The sequence below is a fragment of the Acomys minous genome (assembly GCF_964271855.1).
Source record: "Acomys minous genome assembly, chromosome: 2".
NCBI lineage: Eukaryota > Metazoa > Chordata > Mammalia > Rodentia > Muridae > Acomys > Acomys minous.
In genome coordinates this window covers 13,744,481-13,770,946 of record NC_140484.1, presented here as the reverse complement: position 1 = coordinate 13,770,946, position 26,466 = coordinate 13,744,481, and the positions used below count along the sequence as shown (strand labels likewise).

The 26,466-nt window shown below is 42.4% G+C and overlaps 2 protein-coding genes across 2 annotated transcripts; one reads left to right on the top strand and one right to left on the bottom strand.

Moving 5' to 3' along the window:
- Positions 1 to 1,443: 1,443 nt before the first annotated feature.
- TAF5 (TATA-box binding protein associated factor 5) lies at positions 1,444 to 19,629 on the top strand. The gene is made up of 11 exons (XM_084763195.1): positions 1,444 to 2,850; positions 6,092 to 6,329; positions 10,312 to 10,627; positions 11,187 to 11,350; positions 11,445 to 11,580; positions 12,566 to 12,686; positions 14,061 to 14,190; positions 16,306 to 16,470; positions 17,919 to 18,096; positions 18,256 to 18,433; positions 18,579 to 19,629. The coding sequence occupies exons 1-11, from the start codon at positions 2,286 to 2,288 to the stop codon at positions 18,794 to 18,796; spliced, it is 2,409 nt and encodes an 802-aa protein (XP_084619321.1). The 5' UTR covers positions 1,444 to 2,285; the 3' UTR covers positions 18,797 to 19,629.
- On the bottom strand, positions 19,614 to 26,466 carry ATP5MK (ATP synthase membrane subunit k). The gene is made up of 4 exons (XM_084763359.1): positions 26,323 to 26,466; positions 22,469 to 22,564; positions 22,289 to 22,381; positions 19,614 to 19,717 (listed from the first exon to the last, which is right to left on the bottom strand). The coding sequence occupies exons 2-3, from the start codon at positions 22,553 to 22,555 to the stop codon at positions 22,292 to 22,294; spliced, it is 177 nt and encodes a 58-aa protein (XP_084619485.1). The 5' UTR covers positions 22,556 to 22,564; positions 26,323 to 26,466; the 3' UTR covers positions 19,614 to 19,717; positions 22,289 to 22,291.

Genomic DNA, 26,466 nt, shown 5'->3' with positions numbered 1-26,466 from the left:
TCGGGAGAGGACGTCTCTCTGGCACCCACACCATCTCATTGCAGATGAATATCTAGGCCAGCTCTCCTACACTTACGCCCTCAGGCTGGCTCATCTGTGACAGCCCCGCCCACTCCACCACATACACATCAGGGCCAGTGCTACTGTGCTGCCCAGATATGGTGCAGGTGCTGCAGCAGGTGAGGAGCAGGGCCAGCTCTTTCCAGTGCCACAGCCACTGAGGGGCAGGGACATCAACCTGGTCCCAGGTAGCAGCCCAGTCCAGAGACATCCACACAGACCCAGGGATGGCCCTCAGTGGCAGCATGGGCCAGGGCTTCACCATGGCCTCAGGTGGCAGGCCAGGCTATCCACATCTGGGTATTCTTCCCCGTCCTCTACTTTCCAGTTCCTCTTCTCTTCATACTGCCCAATCCATTCGGCCTCTCTTTCTCTCCCATATCTCCACCACATACTTGCACATCATAGTGGCTCCCGACGAGGGTGGGTCACACATGGTGGCAATGGTCCCCAAACCCATATTCCTTTTTAAAAAATATTTTTATTTAATTTTAATTTACATGCGTTGGTGTGAGGATGTCAGATCTTGGAGTTACAGACAGCTGTGAGCTGCCATGTGGGTGCTAGGAATTGAACCCAGGTCCTTTGGAAGAGCAGGTGGTGCGCTTAACCACTGAGCCATCTCTCCAGCCCCCAAACCCATATTCTTAAAGAGAACAGTTCATATTGGCTGAGAGTGGGAGCACATATCTGTAATAAGTCTGGGGTAGGAAGACGGTAAGTCACAGGCCAGCTTGGCTACACACTGAGAGTCTGTCAACAAAATAAAACAAAACAAAAAAAACCAAGCTGGGTGTGGTGGCAAATGCCTGTAATCCCAGCTCTTGGGAGGCAGGTTCAAGGGCAGCCTGGGTGCTTAAGACCCTATCTTTTTTTTTTTTTTAAATGAAATTAATTTATTTTTATGTATATGAGTAATCTATCTGCATGGATACCTGCAAGTCAGAAGAAGGCATCAGATAACATTACAGATGCTTGTGAGCCATCATTTTGTTGTTAAGAATTGAACTCAGGTCCTCTGAAAGAGCAGACAGTGCTCTTAACCACTGAGCCATCTCTCCAGCCCCCATAAGAACCGGTCTTAAACCGGGCATGGTGGCGCTTGCCTTTAATCCCAGACTCAGGAGGCAGAGGCAGGTGGATCTCTGTGAGTTTGAGGCTAGCCTGGTCTACAAAGTGAGTCCAGGACAGCCAAGGCTACACAGAGAAACCTTGTCTTGAAAAACCAAAAATAAAATAAATAAAGTTTTTAAAGAGAGAAATGGAGCCGGGTGCAGTGGTGCATGCCTGTAATCCCAGCACTGGAACAGGCTGAGGCAGGTGGATCTCTGTGAGTTGGAGGCCAGCCTAGTTTACAAAGTGAGTCCTGGAGAGCCAAGGCTACACAGAGAAACCCTGTCTCGAAAACAAAACAAAAATAAGTGAGTAAATAAATAAATAGAAACGGTTTCTTTGGTAACAAGGAATGAAAAGACATTTACAATTTTTTCTCTCTTTAATTTATAATCGATTTTGTGGTTTTTTTTGATAACCTGTGCAGATAAGAGAAGGCTCCCTCTGTAGCTCTGGCTGATATAGAAACCCTGTCTCAAAAAAGAAAAGAAAAGAAAACAAAACAAAAAACTCTAAATCCAGCTTAAAGGCCTTTATTACAATATCTCATATACTGTAAAGTTCACAAAGCTAGATTTTTTTTTTTTACAGGAATGAAAACTAAAGAAGTAACCACTGCTCAGTTCACAGTATTAGAAAATCTTACCAGAAACTCAGAAGCCTCCTTCTGATAAATGGTATGTGTTTTTGAATTAAATACCTGGGCTTAAATTTTGACGTTCTTTCTTCGTGTGGGATTTTAGCTCGGTATTTAACCTCTTTAGGTTTTGGTTATGCCGTCTGTAAAGACTCCAGGGATTAGCACCTTCTGAAATTGTTGAATTAAAAGAACTCGTATAACGTAAACCGTTTATCTCAAGGCCCGAATGTAGCCTGCCTGCAATAAACCGTAATTATCAGGCAAACGTAATAGAGACGGTAACCAGCTCCCACTTCCTGCCTGCCTTTCACTCACTTTTGAAAGTAGCTCTCTCCCATTCCTTTTCTACTAAGCTAGCTCCTCCTCCTGCCGTAAATGGCCAGCCGCAGTTGTCGTGAAACGCTCTCCCCCCCGCCCTCCATGTGGCGAAAACGCAGCCACGCTTGACGGCGCGAGGTGGCTCAGCCGCAAGATGGCGGCGCTGGCGGAGGAGCAGACGGAGGTGGCGGTCAAGCTAGAGCCTGAGGGACCGCCGACGCTGCTACCTCCGCAGGCTGGCGACGGCGCAGGCGAGGGTAGCGGTGGCACTCCCAACAACGGCCCCAATGGCGGCGGCGGCGGGAATGTGGCGGCGCCGGCGGCGGCGGCCGGCGGGGACGGCGGGACCCCTAAGCCTGTGGTGGCTGTCTCTGCCGCTGCCCCGGCGGGGGCGGCCCCGGTGCCCGCCGCTCCCGCCGAGGCCGGCGCTCCGCAGGACCGGCAGACTCTTCTGGCTGTGCTGCAGTTCCTACGGCAGAGCAACCTCCGCGAGGCCGAAGAGGCACTGCGCCGCGAGGCCCGGCTGCTGGAGGAGGCAGTGGCGGGCTCCGGAGCTCCGGGAGAGTTGGACGGGGCTGGCGCGGAGGCGGCTAGCGCTCTTCTCAGCCGGGTCACCGCCTCAGTCCCCGGCTCTGCGGGGCCCGACCCTCCGGGGGCCGGCGCTTCGGTGACCTCGGTGTTCTCAGGTTCAGCTTCAGGTCCTGCGGCTCCAGGAAAGGGTGAGTCGCGGGGTCCCGGGCACGGACCGCCGGCATGAAGGGGAGCTAGCGGGGAAGGCAAGGGCTGGCAGGCCTGCACCTCTGCGGGCTTGTTTTGAATTTCCTGGGCCCGCCTCTAGGGCCACATGCCCGCCCCTTTCTCTACGGCGCCGGCTGCGCAGTCAAACCCTCTTCTGAGCTGTCAGTTCCAGCCAGAGGCTGAGCCGAGCTGTGGAGCTGAGGGAGGTGCGGGAACCAGGGATTGACAGAAGTGAGGGGAGCTTCGGGATTTTGGGTTTTCACTCCTGTTTGGACTTACGAGCCTTGGATAGTGTCCCGTGAACACTAATATAGTACCGTTACATTTCCCATACTTACTGTTGTATTGCAAGTACTTTCTGTATCTTGATTTCCACAGTTCCATAGCGCTCGTCTCTCTTTTTGAGACAAGAAAACGGACTTGCTGTAAACTTGCTTTGGACCACACATCCAGAGTGATGGTGGTCAGGATTTCTCAGAATATGAGCTGAGAACCACAGGGTTACATGTTTTGGAGGATGCAAATTCCTGAGCATCACTTCAGGCTTAAACGCTGGAAGGGGTGGAGACTGGAAGTCTGCCGTAAGGTTTCTAAAGCGTGCCTTTGAAAACCCTAATTTGTAGGGCGCACGCCTTTAATCCCAGCATTTGGGAGACAGAGGCAGGCCTATCTCTCTGCGTTCAAAGCCAGCCTAGTCTACAAAGCGAGTCCAGGACAGCCAAAGCTACACAGAGAAACCCTGTCTCAAACAAACAAACAAACAAACAAACAAAGAAAACACTAACTTTACGGGTAGGTGTGTGGCAGACCTTTTTTTCCCCCGTTGTTTTTCCTTATGTAATGTCAGTTAAAGACATTTTCCCCTAGTTTGTTTGTTTGTTTTATTAATAAGTAAGTTATCATGAGACTCAGATGTAATGTGTCATGTACCCAGGACTGACAGTCATTTCCACCTTTTCCCCAGACATTGTTGTCACAAAATCGCTACAGTAAAGCACACTCTCCCAGTAGGGCTCATGAGGTGAAGGCGCTTGCTGTCCCGCCTGACCATTTAAGTTGGGTCTACAGAACCCACATGGTGGAAGGAGAGACCCAGCAACCAGAAACTTGTCTGTCTGTCTTTCTTTCTTTCTTTCTTTCTTTCTTTCTTCTTTTTTAAAAGACTTACTTATTATTAATATGTATACAGTTCTCTACCTGCATGCCAGATCACATTATAGATGGTTATGAGTCACCATGTAGTTGCTGGGAATTAAACTCAGGACTTTTGGAGGAGCAGTCAATGCCCTTACCCTCTGAGCCATCTCTCCAGCCCCTCAGAAACTTGCCTTTCACACACAACACACCAACCTTAAAAATTGTAAACTCATATTTAGTATAAGTTCTCAAATGAGATTAGTACATGTTGAACTAAGTTATCCAGTTTAGTGGTTCTAGACAAGTTAATCTGTGTCGTGAGAGCATTGCCAGGCAGGAAGTTTTAACACATGGCACTGTAATCCATAAATAGAAATGTGTTATGTTTATAATGCCAGCACTTGGGATGCTGAATCAGGAGAATTACTGTTATGGGGAAAGGAAATGATAAATAAAAATATGTGGAAAATGTGACTGAAAATGAGGGTCTTTTCTGTATGCTAAACTTTATGACTATATTGGAACACAAATTATATTGTTATTTTATTATTTTTCTAATATCTCATCTGTCAAGAAATGACTTATTTTTTAGATCATACTGGAGAAACCAAGGAGGAAAACAGACCATGAGAGTGACTACAAAATTGTAACTTTAATTTTAATTTTTGCAGTAAAGAGTATGTATAACCATTAAACACACATGCACACACACATATACACACGTGCGTGCACATGCGTGCATGCATGAAAGGGTATGACACTATAATTGCACCAAAATTTCCAACATCCAAATTCTGATTTGATTGAAAAAGCATTATTGTTTTGTATTGCTATATTACAAATAAATAGTCTTTCTATCGTGAAATGACTGGTTATAGAAATTGCTTTAAGCATATACAGTTGACTTGTAGTCTTTCGTATTGCAGAGCCATAACAAATGTTGCCTTTTTTCCTTGAAATGCTGATGTCTTCTATGAGGTGATTGATGTTTGAATATGAAGCTATGATGGGATTAGATCTATTCCAGGGGTGTATGTGCTTTCCACTGAGCCTTGAGAGAAGATGAACATAATAGTTAGCTTTGCTTATTTATTTATTTATTATTTATTTATTTGGTGTTTTTGGGAGTTGTGCATGCTAGGCAGGTCTTAGCCATTTAGCACGTTCCCAATCCTGCATATACACTTTGTCGTTAAAATAAGGCAGTTCCAGAGCTGGGGAGATGGCTCAGTGGTTAAGAGCACTGGCTATTCTTCCAGAGGACCAGGGTTCAATTCCCAGCAGCCACATGGCAGCTCCCAATTGTCTGTAACTCCAAGATCTGACACACACACACATACACACACACACACACACACACCACCACCACCACCACCACCACCACCACCAACGCACATAAAATAAAAGTAAACATTTAAAAAAAAATAGGCAGTTCCAGGAAAAATGTTGACTGTTCTTGTAACTGATTTGAAACTGTAAGATATAGAGGCTGGAAAGATGGCTCAGAGGTTAAGAGCACTGTCTGCTCTGCTAAAGGTCCCGAGTTCAATTCCCAGCAACTACATGGTGGCTTACAACCACCTGTAATGAGATCTGGTGCCTTCTTGTGTGGGCAGACACAAGAAAAAAAAAAAAAGAAAGAAAATGTAAGATATGATCAAACTGTGGGGCCTTTGGCTTGGGTTACTGAAAAACATGCTAACTCCCATTAAAGGGTGTGTGACTGTGGGCTGGCAAGATGGCATAACAGGTAAAGGTGCGTGCCATGAAACCTGACACACTGAGATGGGTCCCTGAAACCTCCTTTGTGGAAGGAGAGAACTGACTGCTGTAGCTTGCCCTCTGATTCTCCACATGAGCACTATGGCTTGTCTGCTCTCTTCCCCCATACACAGTTGCATACATACACAGAATAACACATGTAATACAATTTTTTAAAAAGATACATGATTGTGTTGGGGAAGAGAAGTTGGCAGGAAAGGGACAATCCTGAGAAACAGCTGTCCTCTGGGCCTTAGCAAAGCCACATTTACTTGGTGTATCGTAGATCGTTTTCTTAAAAGTTGTCTTTCATTTTTTAAACAGTTGGAAGTGTAGCTGTGGAAGACCAGCCAGATGTCAGTGCTGTCTTGTCGGCCTACAACCAGCAAGGAGACCCTACAATGTATGAAGAGTACTACAGTGGACTGAAACACTTCATTGAGTGTTCTCTGGACTGCCACCGAGCAGAACTGTCCCAACTCTTTTATCCTCTGTTTGTACACATGTACTTGGAGCTAGTTTATAATCAACATGAACATGAAGCAAAATCATTCTTTGAGAAGTATGTGAATCTTAACATATTTATTACTCTATATATGTATGTGTACACAAACATCTGTAACCACACAATGTGAGATTGTAAATCAAAAGGTACTATGTGAAGGAGAGGTACCTTGGGCAATGTGAAACTAACATGGGGGCGAGAAGATTGCTCCAGACCTGAAATGAGGGCTGAAGAAGGGCTAGGGATTAGTGAGGTAAAGAGAAGAGCCTATCTGGAAGGCATGAGGGGCACTGGATCGTGGTAGTTACCGAGTCTCACAGTGTGTGAGGCAGGGAATGGCTCGGGGTGTGGTGTGACATTCAGTTGGGAACAACAGGCAGGTTCTTGGACTGTGTTCAGGATCTCTGTCTTGTCACAGGAATAATAGAGATTTGTATTGGATGAGACTAGATTTGATTGCAAGTCACTGAAAACTCGATGATATAAATAAAACTTTATTCTAAGAGCAGTAGTAAACTATGTTAGGATTAGATTAGACTGAAAGTGACTCACAACCCAAACACAGAGGTTTAAATACAATGAAAGTTTTCTCATAAAAGTAGGCAATTTAGGGTTGATAGGTGAGTTCTTGATCATCAGGCACGTGGCCTTCTTCAGTTTACCGTCCTTGTCATGTAGCTTCCACTATATGGTGCAGGATGGTCCTCTCTGAGACAGCAGTCCTAGCAATATTCTGGTCAGTAAGGAGGGCACACATTACTGGAAGATGCACACACTTCTTAGTCAGCAACCATTTCTAGCTAAAGATATAGGAAACATGGTCTTTCCTTAGGTTTCTGTCCCTAGCTAATTGTGAGGTGTTTGGGGTCTTTTGGGTTTGATTTGTTTGTTTGTTTTTTTCAGGACAGGTTTCTCTGTGTAGCCTTGACTGTCTTGGATTCACTTTGTAGACCAAGCTGGCCTCAAACTCACAGAGATCCGCCTACTTCTGCTCCCAAGAGCTGGGATTAAAGGTGTGTGCCACCATTGCCCAGCATCAGGTGTTTTGCTAATGGAGGAGGAAAGGAAAAATGAGCATTTGGGGGATAGTGAGGCATTTCTGCTATAGATGTCATTTAGATCATTTCATTAATTTCAGGTTTTTTGTTTTTGTTTTTTGTTCTTTCTTTGTCTCCTTTTTCTTTTTTTCTTTTTTAGGATTTTTGAGACAGAGTTTCTCTGTGTCACAGCCCTGGCTGTCCTAAACTGGTTTGTAGACCAGGTTTTCCTTGAACTCACAGAGATCCACCTGCCTTTGCCTCCTGAGTGCTGGGATTAAAGGCATGTACCACCACATCCAGCTGTTGTTCTTTCTCTCTTTTCTTTTCTTTTTTTTTTTTTTCTGGTTTTTCGAGACAGGGTTTCTCTGTGTAGCCTTGGCTGTTCTGGACTCTCTTTGTATACCAGGCTGGCCTCGGACTCACAGTGATCCGCCTGCCTCTGCCTCCTGAGTGCTGGGATTAAAGGCGTGTGCCACTATGCCCGGCATATAGATGGTTTTGGTTCTTTTGTTGTTCTTTGCTTGGTTTTTTGGTTTTTCGAGTTATTCTTTTCTTTTGGTTTTTTGAGACAAGGTCTCTGTGTGTTATTAGCCTTGACTGTCCTGGAGTTGTTCTTTTCTTAAGACAGGATCTTGCTATGTAGCCCTGCCTGGCCTCAGACTTACAGAGATATGCTGGCTTCTCTCATCTAAGTGCTAGGATTATAGGAATGGTCCACCCCACCATAGCCTGAGTATGCATTTTAAAAGGCCTTTATGCAAAAAGGCAAACATGGTGAGGGACTGTTGGTTGACTAGGGCTATTAAGTGGTTGTTAGTGGAGCTGATATGCCTGTTTCCCTTAGACCATTTGCAAATATTGCATTTTGCTTTGTTATAATAGCTGGGAGGGGAAGAGGGAATATTATGGGATGTATAGATAGTCCTACTTAACACAGAATTATCTTTCCAATATATCAGTAGCATCCCTGTTGAGAAACAAAAATCTGAAGGTGGAAAGTAGATTAATTTGACACTTAATCAGTTGGATATGGAAGTGAAATATTGATAATTAGATTTCTGGTATGTCCTCTGGATAAAGATGACTTTACTGACAGAAACCTCTAGAAGAGGACATGGTGTGTCAAGTAGGGGGACAAATCTTTAGTTCCAATTCAGGTATGCTTTTGACTAATTGAAGAACTCATTAAGAACCAACAACCTGTAATCCCAGCACTTGAGAGGCAGAGGCAGGTGGATCTCTGTGAGTTCAAAGCCAGCCTGATCTACAAAGAGAGTTCCAGGACAGCCAAGGCTACACAGAGAAACCCTGTCTCAGAAAAAACAAAAACCAATAACTACACCCAGCATGGCAGCTCACACCTTTAATCCTGGCACTCTAGAGGCTGAGGCAGGTGGTTCTCTAGCTTCAAGGACAGCCTGATCTACAGAGTGAGTCCCAGGACAGCCAGGGCTGTACAGAGAAACCCTGCATCTAAACCAAAAACAACAACAACAAGAAACTACTGCCTCCAGAACTGGCTGGCCAGGAGTCACTCTGTCCCTCTATAATAATGTAACCCCTGTTCCCCCCATATAAACGCTGAGAGGAGAAGAGGAACTAGAGCTGTCTATTGGCTTGAGGAGCTCCGACATTTAACAACCAAGTATAAGATGTAGAAAAGGAAAGGGTAGCAAAATCGGAAGAAATCCAGGAAGGTGATGAGTTACAGATGCCCAGGAGGCAGTGCTGAGTTGACTGAAGGGGAGCTCTTCAGTGCAACCGATAGAGCTTGAAGTTAGGACGCGTCAGGTAACAAGAGTGATGGTGGCAGGGGAACAGCAGAACTCTTAATAAGCTATTGTATTCATTCATTACACCCGGATTCCTAACTGAAGGTACAGAGAGCAAACTAGCTCCGTGGTCTCTGTCTCTGTCTCCCTCTGCCTAATAACAACATTTCTACACTACAACCTAATTTCTTTTGCAGTACTGTCATCAGTCTTGCTCTCTCAATCTTCTGGGATAACCATCCACCCATGTAGGAAGAAGGGCTGTCATAAAAGGTCCTCTGTCCCCATTACAGACAGTCTTCTAGGAACCCATGCCCAAATGAGGGCAAAACAAGCCAAGACTTGTAAAAACAAAAATATATTTAAACTGTAAGTAATAACCAAGGCTGAAGGCTTTATTTAATTGGCTTGATAATAGTGAAAAATGAAAGTAGTCATTGTTTGATACCAATATTTGTTCTTTAGTTTATCAGCATTAAAAATGGATATTTAGTATGTCTTAACATAGAAAGTAATTAAAATGTTTAGGCATGAGAGTCCATGTACTGATTATTTTTGAGGCTGTGATAAATACACTGAAGGCATACTATTTTCTACTTCTTTGTTTGAACTGTTTTTAATAAAAACTTTTAAAGTGGGGTTTTGAGAAAGTGCAAAATTAAGTAAAGCAAGGGTTCTGATATTTTTATGTATTGCCAAAGAGTTTTTCCTTTTCTTTCTTTCTTTTTTTTTTTTTTTAATTTCCCCTTAAGACGTGTTTCTCTGTGTAACAGCTCTGGCTGTCCTGGAACTTTCCGTATAGACAAGGTGGGTCTTGAACTCAGATCCACTTGCCCCTGCCTCCTGAGTGCTGAGATTAAAGGCTTGCACCACCATGGGTCAAAAATGGTCCTTAAATACATAGTAGTGGTGGGTCTTATCTTCCTTTTAAGTGTTTCACTCACTGTACTCTATTTCAGAACTTTCTCTTGAAATGTTTATGATACATTTCATTAGAGAAATTAGTCATTTTAAGGGTGACTTTAGAACTGAATTTATAATAACTTTGAAATGTATTACTATTGATCCTATAGCCTAGATCAGGGCTATTTATATATTACTATTTTATAAATGTGTTCTTTATTATATATTTACAGATTAGTGTGGGATGGCTTATAAACATATGAGGGAGAAGCAGATCACCTTAATGACACATTGAAAAATGACTTTTTAAAATCACTAAAACAGGTTCCATGGAGATCAGGAATGTTATTACCAGGATGACCTACGAGTACTATCTAGTCTTACCAAAAAGGAACACATGAAAGGGAATGAAACCATGCTGGACTTTCGAACAAGTAAATTTGTTCTTCGCATTTCCCGTGATTCGTACCAACTCTTGAAGCGGCATCTTCAGGAGAAACAGAACAATCAGATCTGGAGCATAGTGCAGGAGCACCTCTACATTGACATCTTTGATGGGATGCCTCGCAGTAAGCAGCAGATAGATGCGATGGTGGGAAGCTTGGCAGGAGAGGCCAAACGAGAAGCAAACAAATCAAAGGTACGGGAGCAAACCTAGAATTGTGTACTGCAGATGGAAATGGTGGGATTTACACTCCTCTCACAGCTGCCTTGGGGATAACTTGACACTGCGTTTAAAATGGGTTGCTGTAAGGGTTACTGGGGTATGTGAGGATTTGGGACTGGTTGCGAGTAGCAGCCCTAACTACAGTGGCTGAGGCAAACAAGGGTTTTTGGTTTTGTTTTTCTTCTGGGACTGACATAATAATTCCATAATGCTGTCCGTACCCCTTGGCTTCCTGTTTCTGGCCCACCATTTTTAGAATGTGGTGCATGTATGTGTGCACGTACTAACAATGGCTGCTATAACATTGCAGCTGAACCCGGGGAGGAATAGGGGACACAACAAAAAGTCTGCCAAGTCTCTTTAAAACCAGGACAAGGACAATGAGTGGCTTTGTTTGTTTGTGTATATTTGTTGGTTACAGTTATGTTATGTGGTCATTTATAGCTGCAAGAGAGCTTGAAAAGAGAAATTATTTAACCAAACACATGGAATGAAAGTTAATTTTTAAAATGTTGATTCTTTTGATTTGCAGGTATTTTTTGGTTTATTAAAAGAACCAGAAATTGAGGTGCCTTTGGATGATGAGGATGAAGAAGGAGAAAATGAAGAAGGCAAACCTAAGAAGAAGAAGCCTAAAAAGGATAGTATTGGATCTAAAAGCAAAAAACAAGATCCCAATGCCCCACCTCAAAACAGGTGGGGAAGCAACACAGACGTGAAAGCTATGTCACAGAGGGTTGAAGTTGGTTTAATATCCAAAGAGTGACTCTTAGTCTGTTTTCTCTTATAGAATCCCTCTTCCTGAGTTGAAAGATTCAGACAAACTGGACAAAATAATGAATATGAAAGAAACCACCAAGCGAGTGCGCCTTGGGCCAGACTGTTTGCCCTCTATTTGTTTTTATACATTCCTTAATGCCTACCAGGTTAGTAAAATAATTGGACAGTTTCTCACAAAAGAGCCAGATAAAATGTTGATTTACCACGGGGGGGGGGGGATAACTAAATGGAATTTTATTATTTAAACATTTGGCATTATTTAATTTAAAAACAAAGGAAAGCCAGTGTGGTGGTACATGCCTTTAATTTTAGCAGTCTGGGCAGGGCAGGTGGGCCTGTGAGTTTGAGGGCAGCCAGGTTTGCAAAATAGTGAGATCCTGTCTCAAAAAACCAAGTAATTTCTTGTGAGAGATAAAAATGACTCTGGTCAGAGTAGACGGACGTCTGCATTTAAAAGCCTTTCGCAGCTTGCAAGTCAAAATCTTGCACTTATACTTGACCCTGGATTGACTGACTGCAGTTCTGTGCTTCTCACCTTTGAGGACACTCCTCGGGGTCATCTAAGCGCGGAATTCAGATAGTCTTGTTTTAGCTGCGCTTACTTTTTCTTGAGAACTTCAAACATTAGTGCTGCATGTACATTCCTCCTGGCACTCCTCCTCAGTCTCCACATTATGATCTATTAATTATTATTACATGTATGTATGTGTATGTAAATGCAGCTATATATACAGGTGTGCATTTAACTTTGCTCCTATGTACATGTGTTCATAGTTGTCAAATGATCTTTCATATGGGAAAAACTTTTTTTTTGAGACAGTGTTTTCCTGGCTGTCCTGGAACTCACAGCGGTCCTCCTGATTCTGCCTCCCAAGTGCTGGGATTAAAGGTGTGCACCACCACTGTCTGGCACATTATAAATTCTTTAAGATCTGATTGCCTGGTGTGGTGGCACACGCCTTTAATCCTAGCACTCAGGAGGCAGAGGCAGGCGGATCGATGTGAGTTCAAGGCCAGCCTGGACTACAAAGCAGTCAAAAAAAAAAAAAAAGATTGTACTTTTTCTTCTACCACAGTGTTATTTAATACTATCTTTTTCTTTTTTCTTTTCTTTTTTTTTTTAACTGTCAGGGCCTCACTGCAGTGGACGTCACTGATGATTCTAGTCTGATTGCAGGAGGTTTTGCAGATTCAACTGTCAGAGTGTGGTCTGTGACACCTAAAAAGCTTCGTAGTGTCAAACAAGCATCAGGTAACTGAGATTTTGGTACAAACTTGAAATAAGTCTATACCAATTTGATCTCATAGAATATAGACAGGGAATTGTGATCTTTGCAGAAGTGATTTCACGATAACGTTCTCAGCTGTACCTGGTGGTATAGGCCCATTGGTTACAAACACTTTGAGACAGGAGGATTGAGAATTCAAGGACTGGGCATGGCAGCTGAGGAGAAGGCACTTGTTGCAGCCAAACCTGACCACCCGAGTTCTATTTCTAGAACTGCCTCCTAAAAGTTGTCTTCTGACCTCCCTACACGTGCGAGGCATGTGTGCACCCACAGATACACATACACTAAATATTTTTTAAAAAGCAAGTGAGTTCAAGGACTACCTGGATTGCAGAGTGAATTTAAGGCCAGCCTGCAAAGTTTAGATAAACAGTCTCAAAACAAAACAAACACCGAACCAAGAGAACATTTCCAGTAATGAAAGAGCCTTTGGGCTGGCAATTATTATTCCATTGCCTCTCAGTTCTCTCATGTGCGGAATGACAACTCTGTAAAGTTAAAACTCTAATATCTGATGATCATTTGCCTGTAAATGTTAAGGAAACCCTAGTGAAGGCTGTCAGGATGACTCAGCAGTAGAGGTGATCGCTTGCCACCAGATCTCATAACTGGAGTTCAGTGTCCACAACCCACATGGTTGAAGAGAACTGACCCTACAAGTTGTTCTCTGACATCTATATGTGTGATGGCATAAATCCTCAAATTCACATTCATACAAAAGCTGAGGCAGGAGGATCCTTGTAAGTTCAAAATAGCCTAGCCTACATAGTGAAGACCTTGTCTCAAACAAAACAAGGGGCTGGGTAAATGAAGACTCAGTTGTTGAAAGCACTGACTGTTGTTGCAGAGGACCTGGGTTAGATTCCCACCACCATGGTGGCTCAAGGGGACCCAACACATGGATGTGGTCCATTTACGTCCATGTAGGTAAAACACTGATATGCATAAAATTAATTAATCAAAACAAAAACAAAAAGGCAAAATAAAAAAGCCCAACCCTCTACTAAAGTCAGAATTTTAAAAAGCTTTTTGTTAGCTATTTTTCCTAAACAATACATTTAAATTGTTTTAGGATTTTTATAGCTTCTGTTTTACAAAACATAGCATGGTAGGCAGACTAAAGAATCAGTCCTGATTTTCATACTGTATAACTGTGGTTTAGCAGATCTTAAATGTTTGATGACTCATTTTCTTCTGCACAAGGAGAAAGATCACCGACCTTAGTTTGGCATAATGTTGTTGTAGATAGGAAGAAATGTTGCAATGTTAGTTCTGAACTGCGATGGGATTTGCCTTAAAATGAACACATCTAAAATATTATTTCTGGACCTTTTTAGATCTTAGTCTTATAGACAAAGAATCAGATGATGTCTTAGAGAGAATCATGGATGAGAAAACGGCAAGTGAGCTGAAGATTTTGTATGGTCACAGTGGGCCTGTCTATGGAGCCAGCTTCAGTCCGGATAGGTAAAAAACAAAATTAAATCCTGATAAACAATTCTGAGATTTAAAAGTTAACTGCTGGAAACAAAATGCAAATGCCTAGACACTTTTCAGAAAAACATCATGGTTGCCTGCAGCTCAGTATCTTTTAGACTCTTACCATTTGCTAATTTATGTTGGGGGTACTGGGATGTAAAATAGCAACTAAGTATATATTGGATTTACAGAAGCAACATACACATTCAGAGCTCACTGCTTTCAAAATTTAGCTTTATCTTTGAATAACTCTCTGGTGGAGGTTGAATTGCTTGAGTTCTTGGTTTGTTCTTGTGGAACTTCGTAAAATTTAAGAGAAATTCTTATACTAATGGCATTAGTATAATACATAATGCTTCAACTGAAGCATTAGCTTCTGTAATGGAAAGAATGAAAAGAAGTGGGCGTGGAGGTAAGTGCCTGCAGCCTCAGCTGCTCTGGACGCTAAGGCAAGAGAACTGTGGTTCAAAGTCAGCTGAGCATCTCAGCCAGACCATGTTTTGAAATAATAGCACCGTATGTGTGTAGGTATTTCTTGATTTCCATTTCTAACTTTATGCAAAAATGGCTGGAAGAGGGTATTTTCACCCATATTATCATCTGTATTCTACTTAGATAGTAGCTTGCTTTTTGATGTTTTTGTTTTTGGGAGACAGGGTTTCTTTATGTAACCTTGGCTGTCCTGAACTTGTAGACCAGGCTGGCCTCAAACTCACAGAGATCCACCTGCCTCTGCCTCCTTGAGTGGATCACAGGCTTGTGCCACCATGCCAAGTTAGAAAATATTTTTCTTCTTCCTCCCTCCCTCCCTCCCTCCCTCCCTCCCTCCCTCCCTCTCTCTCTCTATCTCTCTCTCTCTCTCTCTCTTATGTGAGACACAGAGCTCTGGCTGTCCTGGACTCTCTTTGTAGACCAGGCTGGCCTTGAACTCACAGATATCTGCCTGCCTCTGCCTCTCGAGTGCTGGGGTTAAAGGTGCGCACCACCTCGCCCAGCTTATATAGTAATTTTCAACCACCATGGTTTTCATTGAATTTGTGAGATGAAAATTAAATAAAAAACAAAACAAAACATACTTAATAGGACTAGCCAGATGGTACATTTGAATTTCCGTGAAAACTGTTGGCTTTTGTATTTATCTCTGAAGAAGGTAGAACATTAGCATGCTACATGTGAGTAGAGTCCAGGTTGAATATAGGCCTCAAGCACATGCTAGGCATGCAGTCTGCTACTCAGCTGTCCCCACTTTTGTTTTTAAATATCCAAAATTGGTAACATCTCATTTCTAGACTCTCTTGGTAACCATACTTTCTATTATCGTTAATATTAATTTTTTGGTGTTTTGAAACAGGGACTCACACTGTAGCCAAGACTAGCTTAAATTTGTAGCAAGCCTCCTGCTTCAGTCTCCCAAATTCTAAGATTAGATATGAGCCATCACTAGTGTTTGTTTTTTTTTTCTTTTCTTTTTTTCTTTTTTTGAAACAGAGTTTCTCTGTGTTAGCCTTGGCTGTCCTAGACTCACTGTGTAGACCAGGCTGGTCTCTAACTCACAGAGATCTGCCTGCCTCTGCCTCCAGAGTGCTGGGATTAAAGGCATGCACCACCATGCCCAGCAATATGACAATATTTTAACATTAGTTTAATACTTTTTAGCTCTGGGTACCTACACTGTGGATGCTAAGAATAAAAAGGTGGGTAAAGTGCTTGGCATGCAAGTGTGAAGACCAGATTTTGGACCCCCAGAACCGACATAAATGCTGGAGTGGCATGACAGCCCTCCTATAATCTCAGTACTCTGGAGCTGGAGATGGGAGCTGACAAAGCTGACAAGCTTTGGGTTCATCTGAGAGACTGATCAAGGAAAACACCCGAATATGCCCATGCATACTGTATAACAAACACAAGTCCTCACCTAAGAAGGCCTGCCTGCCACGTGCAAGGCCCTAGGTTCAGTTCTCAGCACTGTGTGCACTCCCATGCACATGTGCATGCACACACATTGATACAACATAGGTGCCTGCCATTTGCTAAAATGTGGTAAGAGAAGAAACTTGGACAGGTAACTGGTTCTGGCAATCAAACATCACCTCTTTTCCTCAGGAACTATCTGCTCTCCTCTTCAGAGGACGGAACTGTTAGACTCTGGAGCCTTCAGACGTTTACTTGCTTGGTGGGCTATAAAGGACACAACTACCCAGTATGGGACACACAGTTTTCTCCATATGGATATTATTTTGTGTCAGGAGGCCATGACCGAGTAGCTCGGTAAGAACACTATTATCTAATGGGGTTTAATTCATTGAAAATAATCATTTCTTGTTGGGAATACAAGTCCAGCAAACTTCATTTTCAGGGTTATCTTTTCAAGAAGATAAGTATTCACAGCTGTAGTTTGCAAATGAATTGAGAAGAGAGTATTACTCTTTCTCCCATGACATCTACACCGACAACCCTGCTTTAATGTAATTTATAACATGTTCCTAGCACGTCAGCCATGTCTTGCTTTTACGTTACTGGGAGTACCTTTATGTCTCCTGTTATCCTAAAGTTCCCATTGACAAAATTCTTGCTAGAAACTATGTGGTTGCCTAAACTACACAAAAATGGCTTTCTGTGCATTAGGAGTGGGTATACAAAGAAAGAATTTACATGCTGACTGGAGAGCTAGCTTAGCAGTTGAGGGTGCTGACTGCTCTTCCAGAGGACCCAAGTTCATTTCCTGGCACCTGCATGGCAGCTCAAAAATGTAACTCCAGGTTCCAGGGATCTGACACCATTACACAGACATGCATGTAGGCAAAACATCAATGAACATAAAATAAAAATAAGCGAGGCCTGGTGGCACACGCCTTTAATCCCAGCACTTGGGAGGCAGAGGCAAGTGGATCACTCTGAGTTTGAGGCTAGTCTGGTCTACAGAGTGAGTCCAGGACAGCCAAGGCTACACAAACTCTGTCTTGAAAAACTAAAAAAAAAATAAGTAAAATTAAAATAAATTATTTAAGGTGGTCAGTTGGTAGTGCACGCCTTTAGTATCAGTTCTTGGGAGGCAGAGATAGGCAGACTTCTTTATAAGTTTGAGGCCGGTCTGGTCTACAAAGCAAGTTCTAAGATAGTTAGGGCTACACAGAAAACCTGTCTTGAAAGAACAAAAAAGAATTTACATGTCTGTAATCCCAGCCTTTTGGAACAGGGCATGGCGGTACATGCCTTCAATACTAGTCTGATCTATATAGTGAATTCTGGGGCGGCTAAGACTACATAGTGAGACCCTGTCTCAAACAAAATAAAACAAACACAAGCAAACAGACACAAACCTACCAGCACTCTGGGACGTGGTAACAGGACAGTCAAAGCCAGTTTAGGCTATGTGAGGCATCAAGATGGAAAATGTTAGTCTCAGTCTATTATCTTTCTTTCAGTTAGAGGACAAGGAGAAACCACTTGGAATTGAGTTTCACCTGGATAGACGTATATGTTAGGTTCAATTTTATATTTTATTTTATTATCTTGAGACTGGGTTTCTTCTGTGTAATCTTCGATGTCCTGGATTCGCCTTGTAGACTAGGCTGGCCTTGAACTCAGAGATACCCACCTGCCTCTGCCTCCCAAGAGCTGGGATTAAAGGCATGTGACACCATGCTCAGCTAGGTTAAATTTTATTTATCTCTATTAATTACTATTATTTCTTATTTTCCATTAACTTAAAAAAGGCTTTGGGCTACAGATCACTATCAGCCTTTAAGGATATTTGCTGGCCATCTCGCTGATGTGAATTGCACTAGATTTCATCCAAATTCAAACTATGTTGCTACGGGTTCTGCAGACAGAACTGTTCGGCTCTGGGATGTCCTCAATGGTAACTGTGTAAGGATCTTCACTGGACACAAGGTATTCTACACCTTCATTACTCCAGCACATAAAGATGCTTTCAGAGTCAAAATACTTAACCGGTAGCCTCAACTTTAAAGATAAAATTCATGCTATTAATCTATAATTCTTCCTTGGCCATATCAGATGTACTTAACTTAATCCTTTGATCTTTTCTAGGGACCAATTCATTCCTTAACTTTTTCTCCCAATGGGAGATTCTTGGCTACGGGAGCAACAGATGGCAGAGTACTTCTTTGGGATATTGGACATGGCTTGATGGTTGGAGAGTTAAAAGGCCACACTGATACAGTGTGTTCACTTAGATTTAGTAGAGATGGTGAAATTTTGGCATCAGGTAAATTATTTTAATAGCTTTGGGGTACAAGGTTTAGTTTTCATTAAAAAAAAAAAAACCCCACAGTAAACAAAGTACACATAAGAAAATGTCACCCTGTATGTGACAGATACACACTAACAGTTTCCTTTGGCTTCCATTTTAGGTTCAATGGATAATACGGTCCGGTTATGGGATGCTATCAAAGCATTTGAAGATTTAGAGACTGATGATTTTACTACAGCCACTGGGCATATAAATCTACCTGAGAATTCCCAGGAGTTATTATTGGGTACATACATGACCAAATCAACACCAGTTGTACACCTACATTTTACTCGAAGAAACTTGGTTCTAGCCGCAGGCGCTTACAGTCCACAGTAAACCAACGGTTTTCGAGACCTTTTGGAAGCTACTGTTTGGAAAAGGGAGACTAAAAACAAATACCTCAGTGATTAGTATTTAAGCTACAAAGAATGTTTTTGTCTACATGGATCTGGAAGTATGCTGCTTGGAAAATCTGAACGAGACAGTTCCACGTTTCTATAGCAACCACATTTAACTAATTTCCGTTAGTTGAATAAGAGGTATTATGTTCGTGGAGGGAACATTTATGGTGCTTTGGATTGTGTGGAAACTATGCATTTTTCTGTTCAAATGCTATTTTAATTTATTATGTCTAGAAAGGAAATCAATTTGATTTAAACAATTCATTCTGCTTCAAGATTCAAATTAAGAAATATAGCACCATCTCGAGTAGCTGAAGATTCTATGAGCATGTGTGTGTCTGCTATAAAATGAGGTTACTGTATGGCACTTAAGCACCATGTTAAACAACCCACTAACATGCTTTCCTTCACCCATGACTAGTGGAATGTATGTAACTGGGTAGGGGCTACAGTTCTTAAGATCTAGACATGCCAACCACCCACCAACATCTCACTTCCTACCTTGTAAGTTCTGAGTGAAGTCAAAAGCTCTCAAACCCGGTGAAGAGACTTAGATCCTGTCCTCTACTTCAGCTAACATGGCTACATACGGCCTAGTGCACTTGAAGTCAGACATTTCAGTTGCTTACCTCCAGTACTGAGCCTTGCTTTGGAAAACTAAGCAATTTAGACCAAGTCACTGCCAGTTTTTGCCTTTGTTGCATTTTGTACAGTTTTATATTTTTGATATGTTGTAAATAAAGACAACCAGCTTTTCCAGGTTCATAATTTATTGTACAAATTGAGTATCACATGATGAGTTGACATCAGGTTCTTCAGGCTTGGGGCTAACAGATGAGGTCAGACATTGCAAATCCTATAAACAAAGCAAAAACAGTTTGACACAAATGTGTTCCACTCTATTTTTAACCACAGATCTGCAAAATAAAATGTAAATCTACTAGATTCTGGGACTGGAGAGATGGCTCAGAGGTTAAGAGCACTGGCTGATCTCCCAAAGGTCCTGAGTTCAATTCCAGCAACCACATGATGGCTCACAACCATCTGTAATGAGATCTGGTGTCATCTTCTTACATGCAAGTGTACATACATGCAGTCAGAACACTGTATACATAATAAATAAGTAAATCTTAAACAAAAAATCGACCAGGTTCTCAAGAGTCAGTAGGGCGCACACCCACCTGTCCTCAGGTTGACACAATGTTCCAGTTTTAACAATTAAGTAATTGTTGAAACTGCCAACAATTCAATACAGTCTTAAAAGCAAACCAACTGAGAAAAATGTAATATACAAAGTAACACTTCAAAAATGTGTCTATTTTATGCACGAGCGCTCTGCTTGCACGTGTGTATGTGTCCCATGTGTGCTCAGTGTCTATGGATCCCCTAGAACTCTCTAGAAGGAGAGTTCTAGATGGCTGTAAGCCAGTATGTGGGCGCTGGGAACTGAAGCCTCGTCTTCTACAAGAGCAACAGGTGCTGTCAAGCTCCCAGCTATCTTTCTAGTTGCAAAGTAACATTTTAAAATAGCATAAATAGATCAGATACTTAACTGCTACTTAGTTTTCATGATTCAATTTTATTTTATTTTTTGGTTTTTTGAGACGAGTTTCTCTGTGTAGCCTTGACTGTCCTCGACTCACTTGTAGACCAGGCTGGCCTTGAACTCAAGAGATCACCTTCCTCTGCCTCCCCAGCGCTGGGATTAAAGACGTGCACCACCACACCCAGCTCAAAACACAAATTTTATGGTGATACTCCTACCCTCCCAAAGTTAAGAGCAAGTATGTGGAAAACTGGGCCTAGTACTGCCTGTTTACCAGGGATAAGGCGTGTACTGGGCCTCACAATCTCCTATGTTAAATGCATTTAAGATCGGTAAAGCTTTAAGAGCAGAATAAAAGTCAGTGAAGGAAGTATTAGAGCTCTAGCCTTTTGCCTTTCTACACAGTTAGTGCTAACACCATTATTTACTGACTTCTGAATAGATAAAAGGGCTTGAAGGAAACTGTAAGACAATCTAAAAGGGGTTTATTCAGGGAGAGAATCCAGCATTCTATAAAAATGTAAAGCTACCAAAACCCCAGTAAATATTTACGGTTTAAATATACTAACGGTTGGTTAGGGTTGGAGCTGTAACTCTGAAGCAGGGTGATAGTCTAGCATCTGCCAAGGCCCTAGGTGTGACCCCCAGTACGACAAGTTTGGCTGGTAATTCTTTTCTTCTTTTTAAAAGGCTTTTTATTTGTGTGTTGGTGTGTAAGAGTCCAGAAAAGGGTGTTAGATTAGCTGGAGCTGGAGTTACAGACAGTTGTGAGCCACCTGGCATGGATGCTGGGATCTGAACCAGGTCCTCTGTTCTTGTGGTACTAGAGCTTAACTATGGAGCCATCTCTCCAGGCTCTGGTTAATTCCCTCCCCAGGCATGGTAGCACATGTCTGTATTCCCCAAACCCAGTAGGTTAAGAAAGAGTAATTGCCACAACTTTGAGGCCAGTTTGCACTATAAACAAGCAAAACCCCAGCAAAACTAAATTACATAATAAGCTTATAGTTGGCTGGAGAGAATGAAGACCAGAGTTTGATTCCATGAATTTATGTTAAAAAAAAAAAAAAAAAAAAAGAGCCAGGTGCATTGGCACGTTTGTAATTCCAGCACTCTTATGTTGAGGTAGGAGGCAGAGACAGGATAGTCAGCCTTAAACGTGCATGCCAGCTAGCTGGGAACACACAGTGGAGTGGAACATGACAGCAGAAATAAAAGGCCCCGCCTCAGCAAGGTGGAAAGAGAGCCAACTCCTTAAAGACATCCACATACTTCCACATCAGCATCCGGGTAAGTGAGTGTGCAAGGACACATACCCCAAAAACAGTGTTAAGAAAAATACAAATGGTAAGAGAAAAAAGTACCAAAACAAAACCCAAGAGACAGTTTTTCTTTAATATGCCAGTTTACCAAAAGTCACAGTCTACACTGGCTGAGGTAAAAAGACATACCCTCTTACAAAGCTGGGTGTCCCATAATCCTTTGGGAAAGAACTTAAGTCTGAGAAAACACACAGACAATACTTGAAGCCCTAAACCATCTTGTTGTTAACAGCCCCCCTTGCGCCCCAGTGATCCTCCTGCTTCAACCTCCCCAGTGTTGCTGGGTTTACAGGCATAGGACCCCACACCCAGCTCCTTGTTCTCTCTCAATTGCTTTGAGACCAACCAAGTCCACCCATATAGCATAAGCTGTTCTTGAACCTGCAATCCTCTTGCCTGTTCCCTCACTGTAGGATTTACAGGTGTACATTGTATCCAATGTTTTCTTTCAGCTATGCAATAAATTTCAGAGTGCCAACAGTTTATTTTTTATAAGACAAGGAAAACACCTTAACATCAAAATGAGCAAGTTACAAACTTCTGAATGGTAACTCCTTACCATTTATGTTGCTTTCACAGCAGGAGTTTTTTTAGGCCTTAACTTGAAGTATAAGACCAACAAAGCAATGCTTCCATATGTGGCCAGGACACACTGAGGAAGAAAGAAAGATGTAAATGAAAGTTGTCATATCTCTATTATTATAAGATATAATTGCTTAAAAACATAATTAATACTTACATTCATTCTACCTGTGCGAGTATAAGAGTTGAAATACTTTTTAATACCAGTGAACTGGAACTGGCTATCACTTTCTGCACCAGCCATGACGTCAGCCTAAAAATCAACAACAAAAAAACACAATAAACTGATTTGGATGCAACTTATTTATTTTTTATTTTGGTTTTCTTGAGACAGGGTTTCTCTGTTTAACAGCCCTGGCTGTCCTGTTCATAGTGGCTGCACCAGTTCACATTCCTATTAGCAGTGTATAAGGATTCCTCTTTGCCCACATCTCACCAGTATGTTGTCACTTTGAATTTTGCAGACAGGTTTCTCTGTGTAGCCTTGTTGTCCTGGACTCTCTTTGTACCAGGCTGGCCTTGAACTCAGAGAGATCTACCTGTCTCTGCCTCCCTGAGTGCTGGGATTACAGGTGTGCTAGTGTGCTAGTTAAATCTTGGTTTGGCTTTACTTTTTTTTTTTTTTTTTTTTTTTTTTTTTAAAGAGACTAGGTCTCCTCTTTTGCCCATGAATGTCCTAGGAAGAGCAGGATGGCATGAAACCCACAGAAATATGCCTTAGCCTCCCTCCCTAGTACTGGGATTAAAGGCACATGCCATCACACCAGGCTTTTCAGCTGGTCTTAAAAGTGATTTAGTTCAGTGCTTACTAGAACACAGTATGGATAGAGCCATGAATGAAAACATTAAACTATACTCAATCAGAGGACAGAGTTAGTAACAACTCTGCTCTTCCTATGCTGAGTGCTTGATTATTCTCCAGTGTGTAGAAGAGCAAGGAATGGGGTAAGGTGTAGGAGGATTTTCAAACAACTGAAATCAGAACTACCACACAACCCAGTTACTCCACTGGGGATATACTTGAAAGACTAAGCCAGCACACACAAAGATACTTGCATATCATTGTTTACTGCTAGGCTGTTCACAATAGCTAAGAAACTGTGGCAGCCCAGATGCCTATCAACAGATAAGTAGATAAAGAATATGTGAGATATATATTCAGTCATAAAGAAAAATGAAATTATCCATGCAAGCAGGAAAATGGATACCATAGCAGCCTAGACTCGGAACAAAAACCAGTTTTCTCTTGTATGAAGATCATAGATTTAAATATACATTTATGTATGTATTAGTCATGAAAATAGAAGTATCACTATTGGCTGGAAGTAGGGAACCATAAGAAGTGGGTGGGGCTGATGGAGGGGACAGTGAGAGAAAAAGATAAAAAGTAACAGTAAAATGACATATTGTTTACTAACTTAAAAGGAACAGCAGACAAATACAGAAAGACACAGCAGAACTCAAAACTATTCATAGTTTCCTCTGTATGACTGCCTATCTACACCAGTGAGCACAGACTCCAAAGGCAACTTGGACTAGCTGGATGCGGTCCAGGTAAGACGGGTAGACTGGCTGGCTCTAGATGAACTGGAAGTAGGAGACAACAGTAAGAGTGCTGTTGCTATGGAAACTGCACCCCTCTGTTTACCATTCAAAGGCTTTAGAAGCAAAGACTTTGCAACAAAATTTGAGACCTTAGTTTTGAACACTTTCAGCATGGTTACTGGAGCAATGACGGAGATTTAAACTTCCCAGGGTGCCTTTTACAGACCTTGGCCAATCTAGCCAAAGCAGGAAATTCACCATTAAAAACAACAAAACTTCCATAGTACATCAAGTTTCCATTTACTAAACCTACCAAAGCACATTCTTTTTCATTAATTTCATGATATATTTTTAAAATGAAGGTTCTCATGAGAAACCTATCAGAAAACTAAGTCTTAACTTTGCCAATTCATTAACCTTCTCAACTGATTAACTGATAACCTGTTACCTTTAGGAGGAAGTGGTTCATAACTGATCAATATTGAGGTACTTTAAGTTTCATTCTACACCATATGGGAGTAAGGATGATGTATTCCAAAGACAATTCTGACTGCAGAATAAAAGAATGTCATAGGAACTGGAGTCTTAAAGCAGGACACACAGAAGCTTAGATGGAACAGCAGTGATGTTGCTGGTGAGATAAACAATGATGGTGGTATTATTATTATTATTTATTTATTTTTATTTTTTTCCAGACAGGGTTTCTTTGTGTAGCCTTGGCTGTCCTGGACTCACTTTGTAAACCAGGCTTGCCTCTGCCTCCAGAGTGCTGGGATTAAAGGCCTGCGCCACCACGCCTGGCTTATTATTTTTGAGGCAGGGTTTCTCTGTGTAGCCCTGGCTGTCCTGGAACTCTGTATATCCAGCTGGCCTTGAACTCAAGAGATCTGCCTATCTCTGCCTCTGGGTACTGGGACTAAAGGCGTGGGTCACCACCACACAGCAAATGACGGTTATATTAAAGGCTTAAAGCACTGAGGCTTCTACCTTCCAACAAACTGTATATTGTTTTAGAGCAATGATAGGGAGCCTTTTTGTTAACAATGACCTTTATGAAATTTTAATTTAATTTTTTTTGTGGGTTTTTTGAGACAGGGTCTCTCTGTGTAGCCTTGGCTGTCCTGGACTTGCTTTGTAGACCAGGCTGGCCTCGAACTCACAGCAATACGCCTGTCTCTGCCTCCCAAGAGCTAGGATTAAAGGCCTGCGCCACCACTCCCGGCTCTTAATTTTATTTTTTAAAAGATAGGGTCTCACTATGTAGCCCCAGATGGATTGGAACTTACTACATAGACCAGGATGGCCTTGAAACTTGCCTGCTAGTGTTCGGACTAAAGGCAATAGGAATAAAAAAATAAAATGTGCTCTCCTTTTAGTCACACACAAGTTTAGAGCCATACAATAGCGAAAAAAAATCACCTAAGACTAACACATATGTTCCTGTGGTTTAATATTTTTAAAAATTTATTGTTAAACAGCAGACTATTAGAAAGTCTAAACTGACAGATTTTGCTGCGGTTTCTAAATAATCCAATAAGTACTATTAAACAGAACCAGTCTCTCCACGACTCTGTCCTTGTGAAATGGGCATTTCATTAAAGCCTTGGGATGACCAGGTGCCTTTGCTTCCTAATTGATTCTTGGATATAGCTATTCTGTCTTACAATCATCGTCTAGAGTAGTGAGATCATCAGGTCTAAGTAAAAGGAAAGATGAGGCAAAGCCCAGGGACCACAAGCAACAAGCAGCTTCTTGGGGGAAGGCCTTCCATTAATGGAATACAGCAGCGGTTCTCAACCTTCCTAATGCTGCAACCGGTTAATACAGTTCGTCCTGTTGTGTTGACCACCCTCCCCCCCGCCCCGCGATAAAATTACTTCGTTGCTCCTTCACAACTGTAATTTTGCTGGAGGTTTGTCAAAAGGGTCGCGATCTACAGGTTCAGAACCGCTGGACTATAAACTAAAATATAATCCATTTGTGGCGCCCAGGCCTGGAGAACCGCAAGGGCCACTCCATCTTTACTCTGGCTTTAAGACCTGATTTCCTGATCACGGCTCGGGAAAAAACCAAATCACTATGGCCATGCAGGCCAAAACACACGAATTCTGCCAAAGATGGGATCAAACGCCAGAATTCTCTCAACACTGGATGACCTTGGGGTGCTCCCCTTTCGACGGGTCTCACCCTCAATCCACACTGGAAAATGGAACATAAGGCTCTCCGTGAACCGGGAGAGACTTGGGGCGCTTGGACCTCCTCGCGGTGCTAAGACTCCCTAGAAGCGCCTCGGGGTCCCGGGGCCCCCGGCCCTCATTTTCACCAGTGCCTTTCCCATTCCCCGCCCTCTCCTCCACGCAAAAGGAAAACCTCGCACTGTCCCGGGGCGGGAAAAACAGCCAGATTCTAGTCGGCCCTACAAAGCCCAGTCACCGGTCCAACAGCCGAGAGGCCTTTCTCACCCACCTTTGCCCAAATCACAAATTCCGCAGCCGATGTCCTTCAACAAACCCAGCAACCAGCTCGGTCCGACCGGAAGATAACCCCCTCCCCCACACGCGACCGACTAGCCGCGGCGACTTGGCCCTCTGCGTGGATTGGCTATAACTC

Coding starts and splice junctions, on each gene's coding strand:
- ATP5MK (XM_084763359.1), bottom strand. CDS start 22,555: ATGGCTGGTGCAGAAAGTGATAGCCAGTTCCAGTTCACTGGTATTAAA. Junction 22,382..22,468: donor CTCGCACAGGTAGAATGAAT/GTAAGTATTAAT, acceptor TTTCTTCCTCAG/TGTGTCCTGGCCACATATGG.
- TAF5 (XM_084763195.1), top strand. CDS start 2,286: ATGGCGGCGCTGGCGGAGGAGCAGACGGAGGTGGCGGTCAAGCTAGAG. Junction 14,191..16,305: donor GCCAGCTTCAGTCCGGATAG/GTAAAAAACAAA, acceptor TCTTTTCCTCAG/GAACTATCTGCTCTCCTCTT. Junction 18,097..18,255: donor GGATCTTCACTGGACACAAG/GTATTCTACACC, acceptor GATCTTTTCTAG/GGACCAATTCATTCCTTAAC.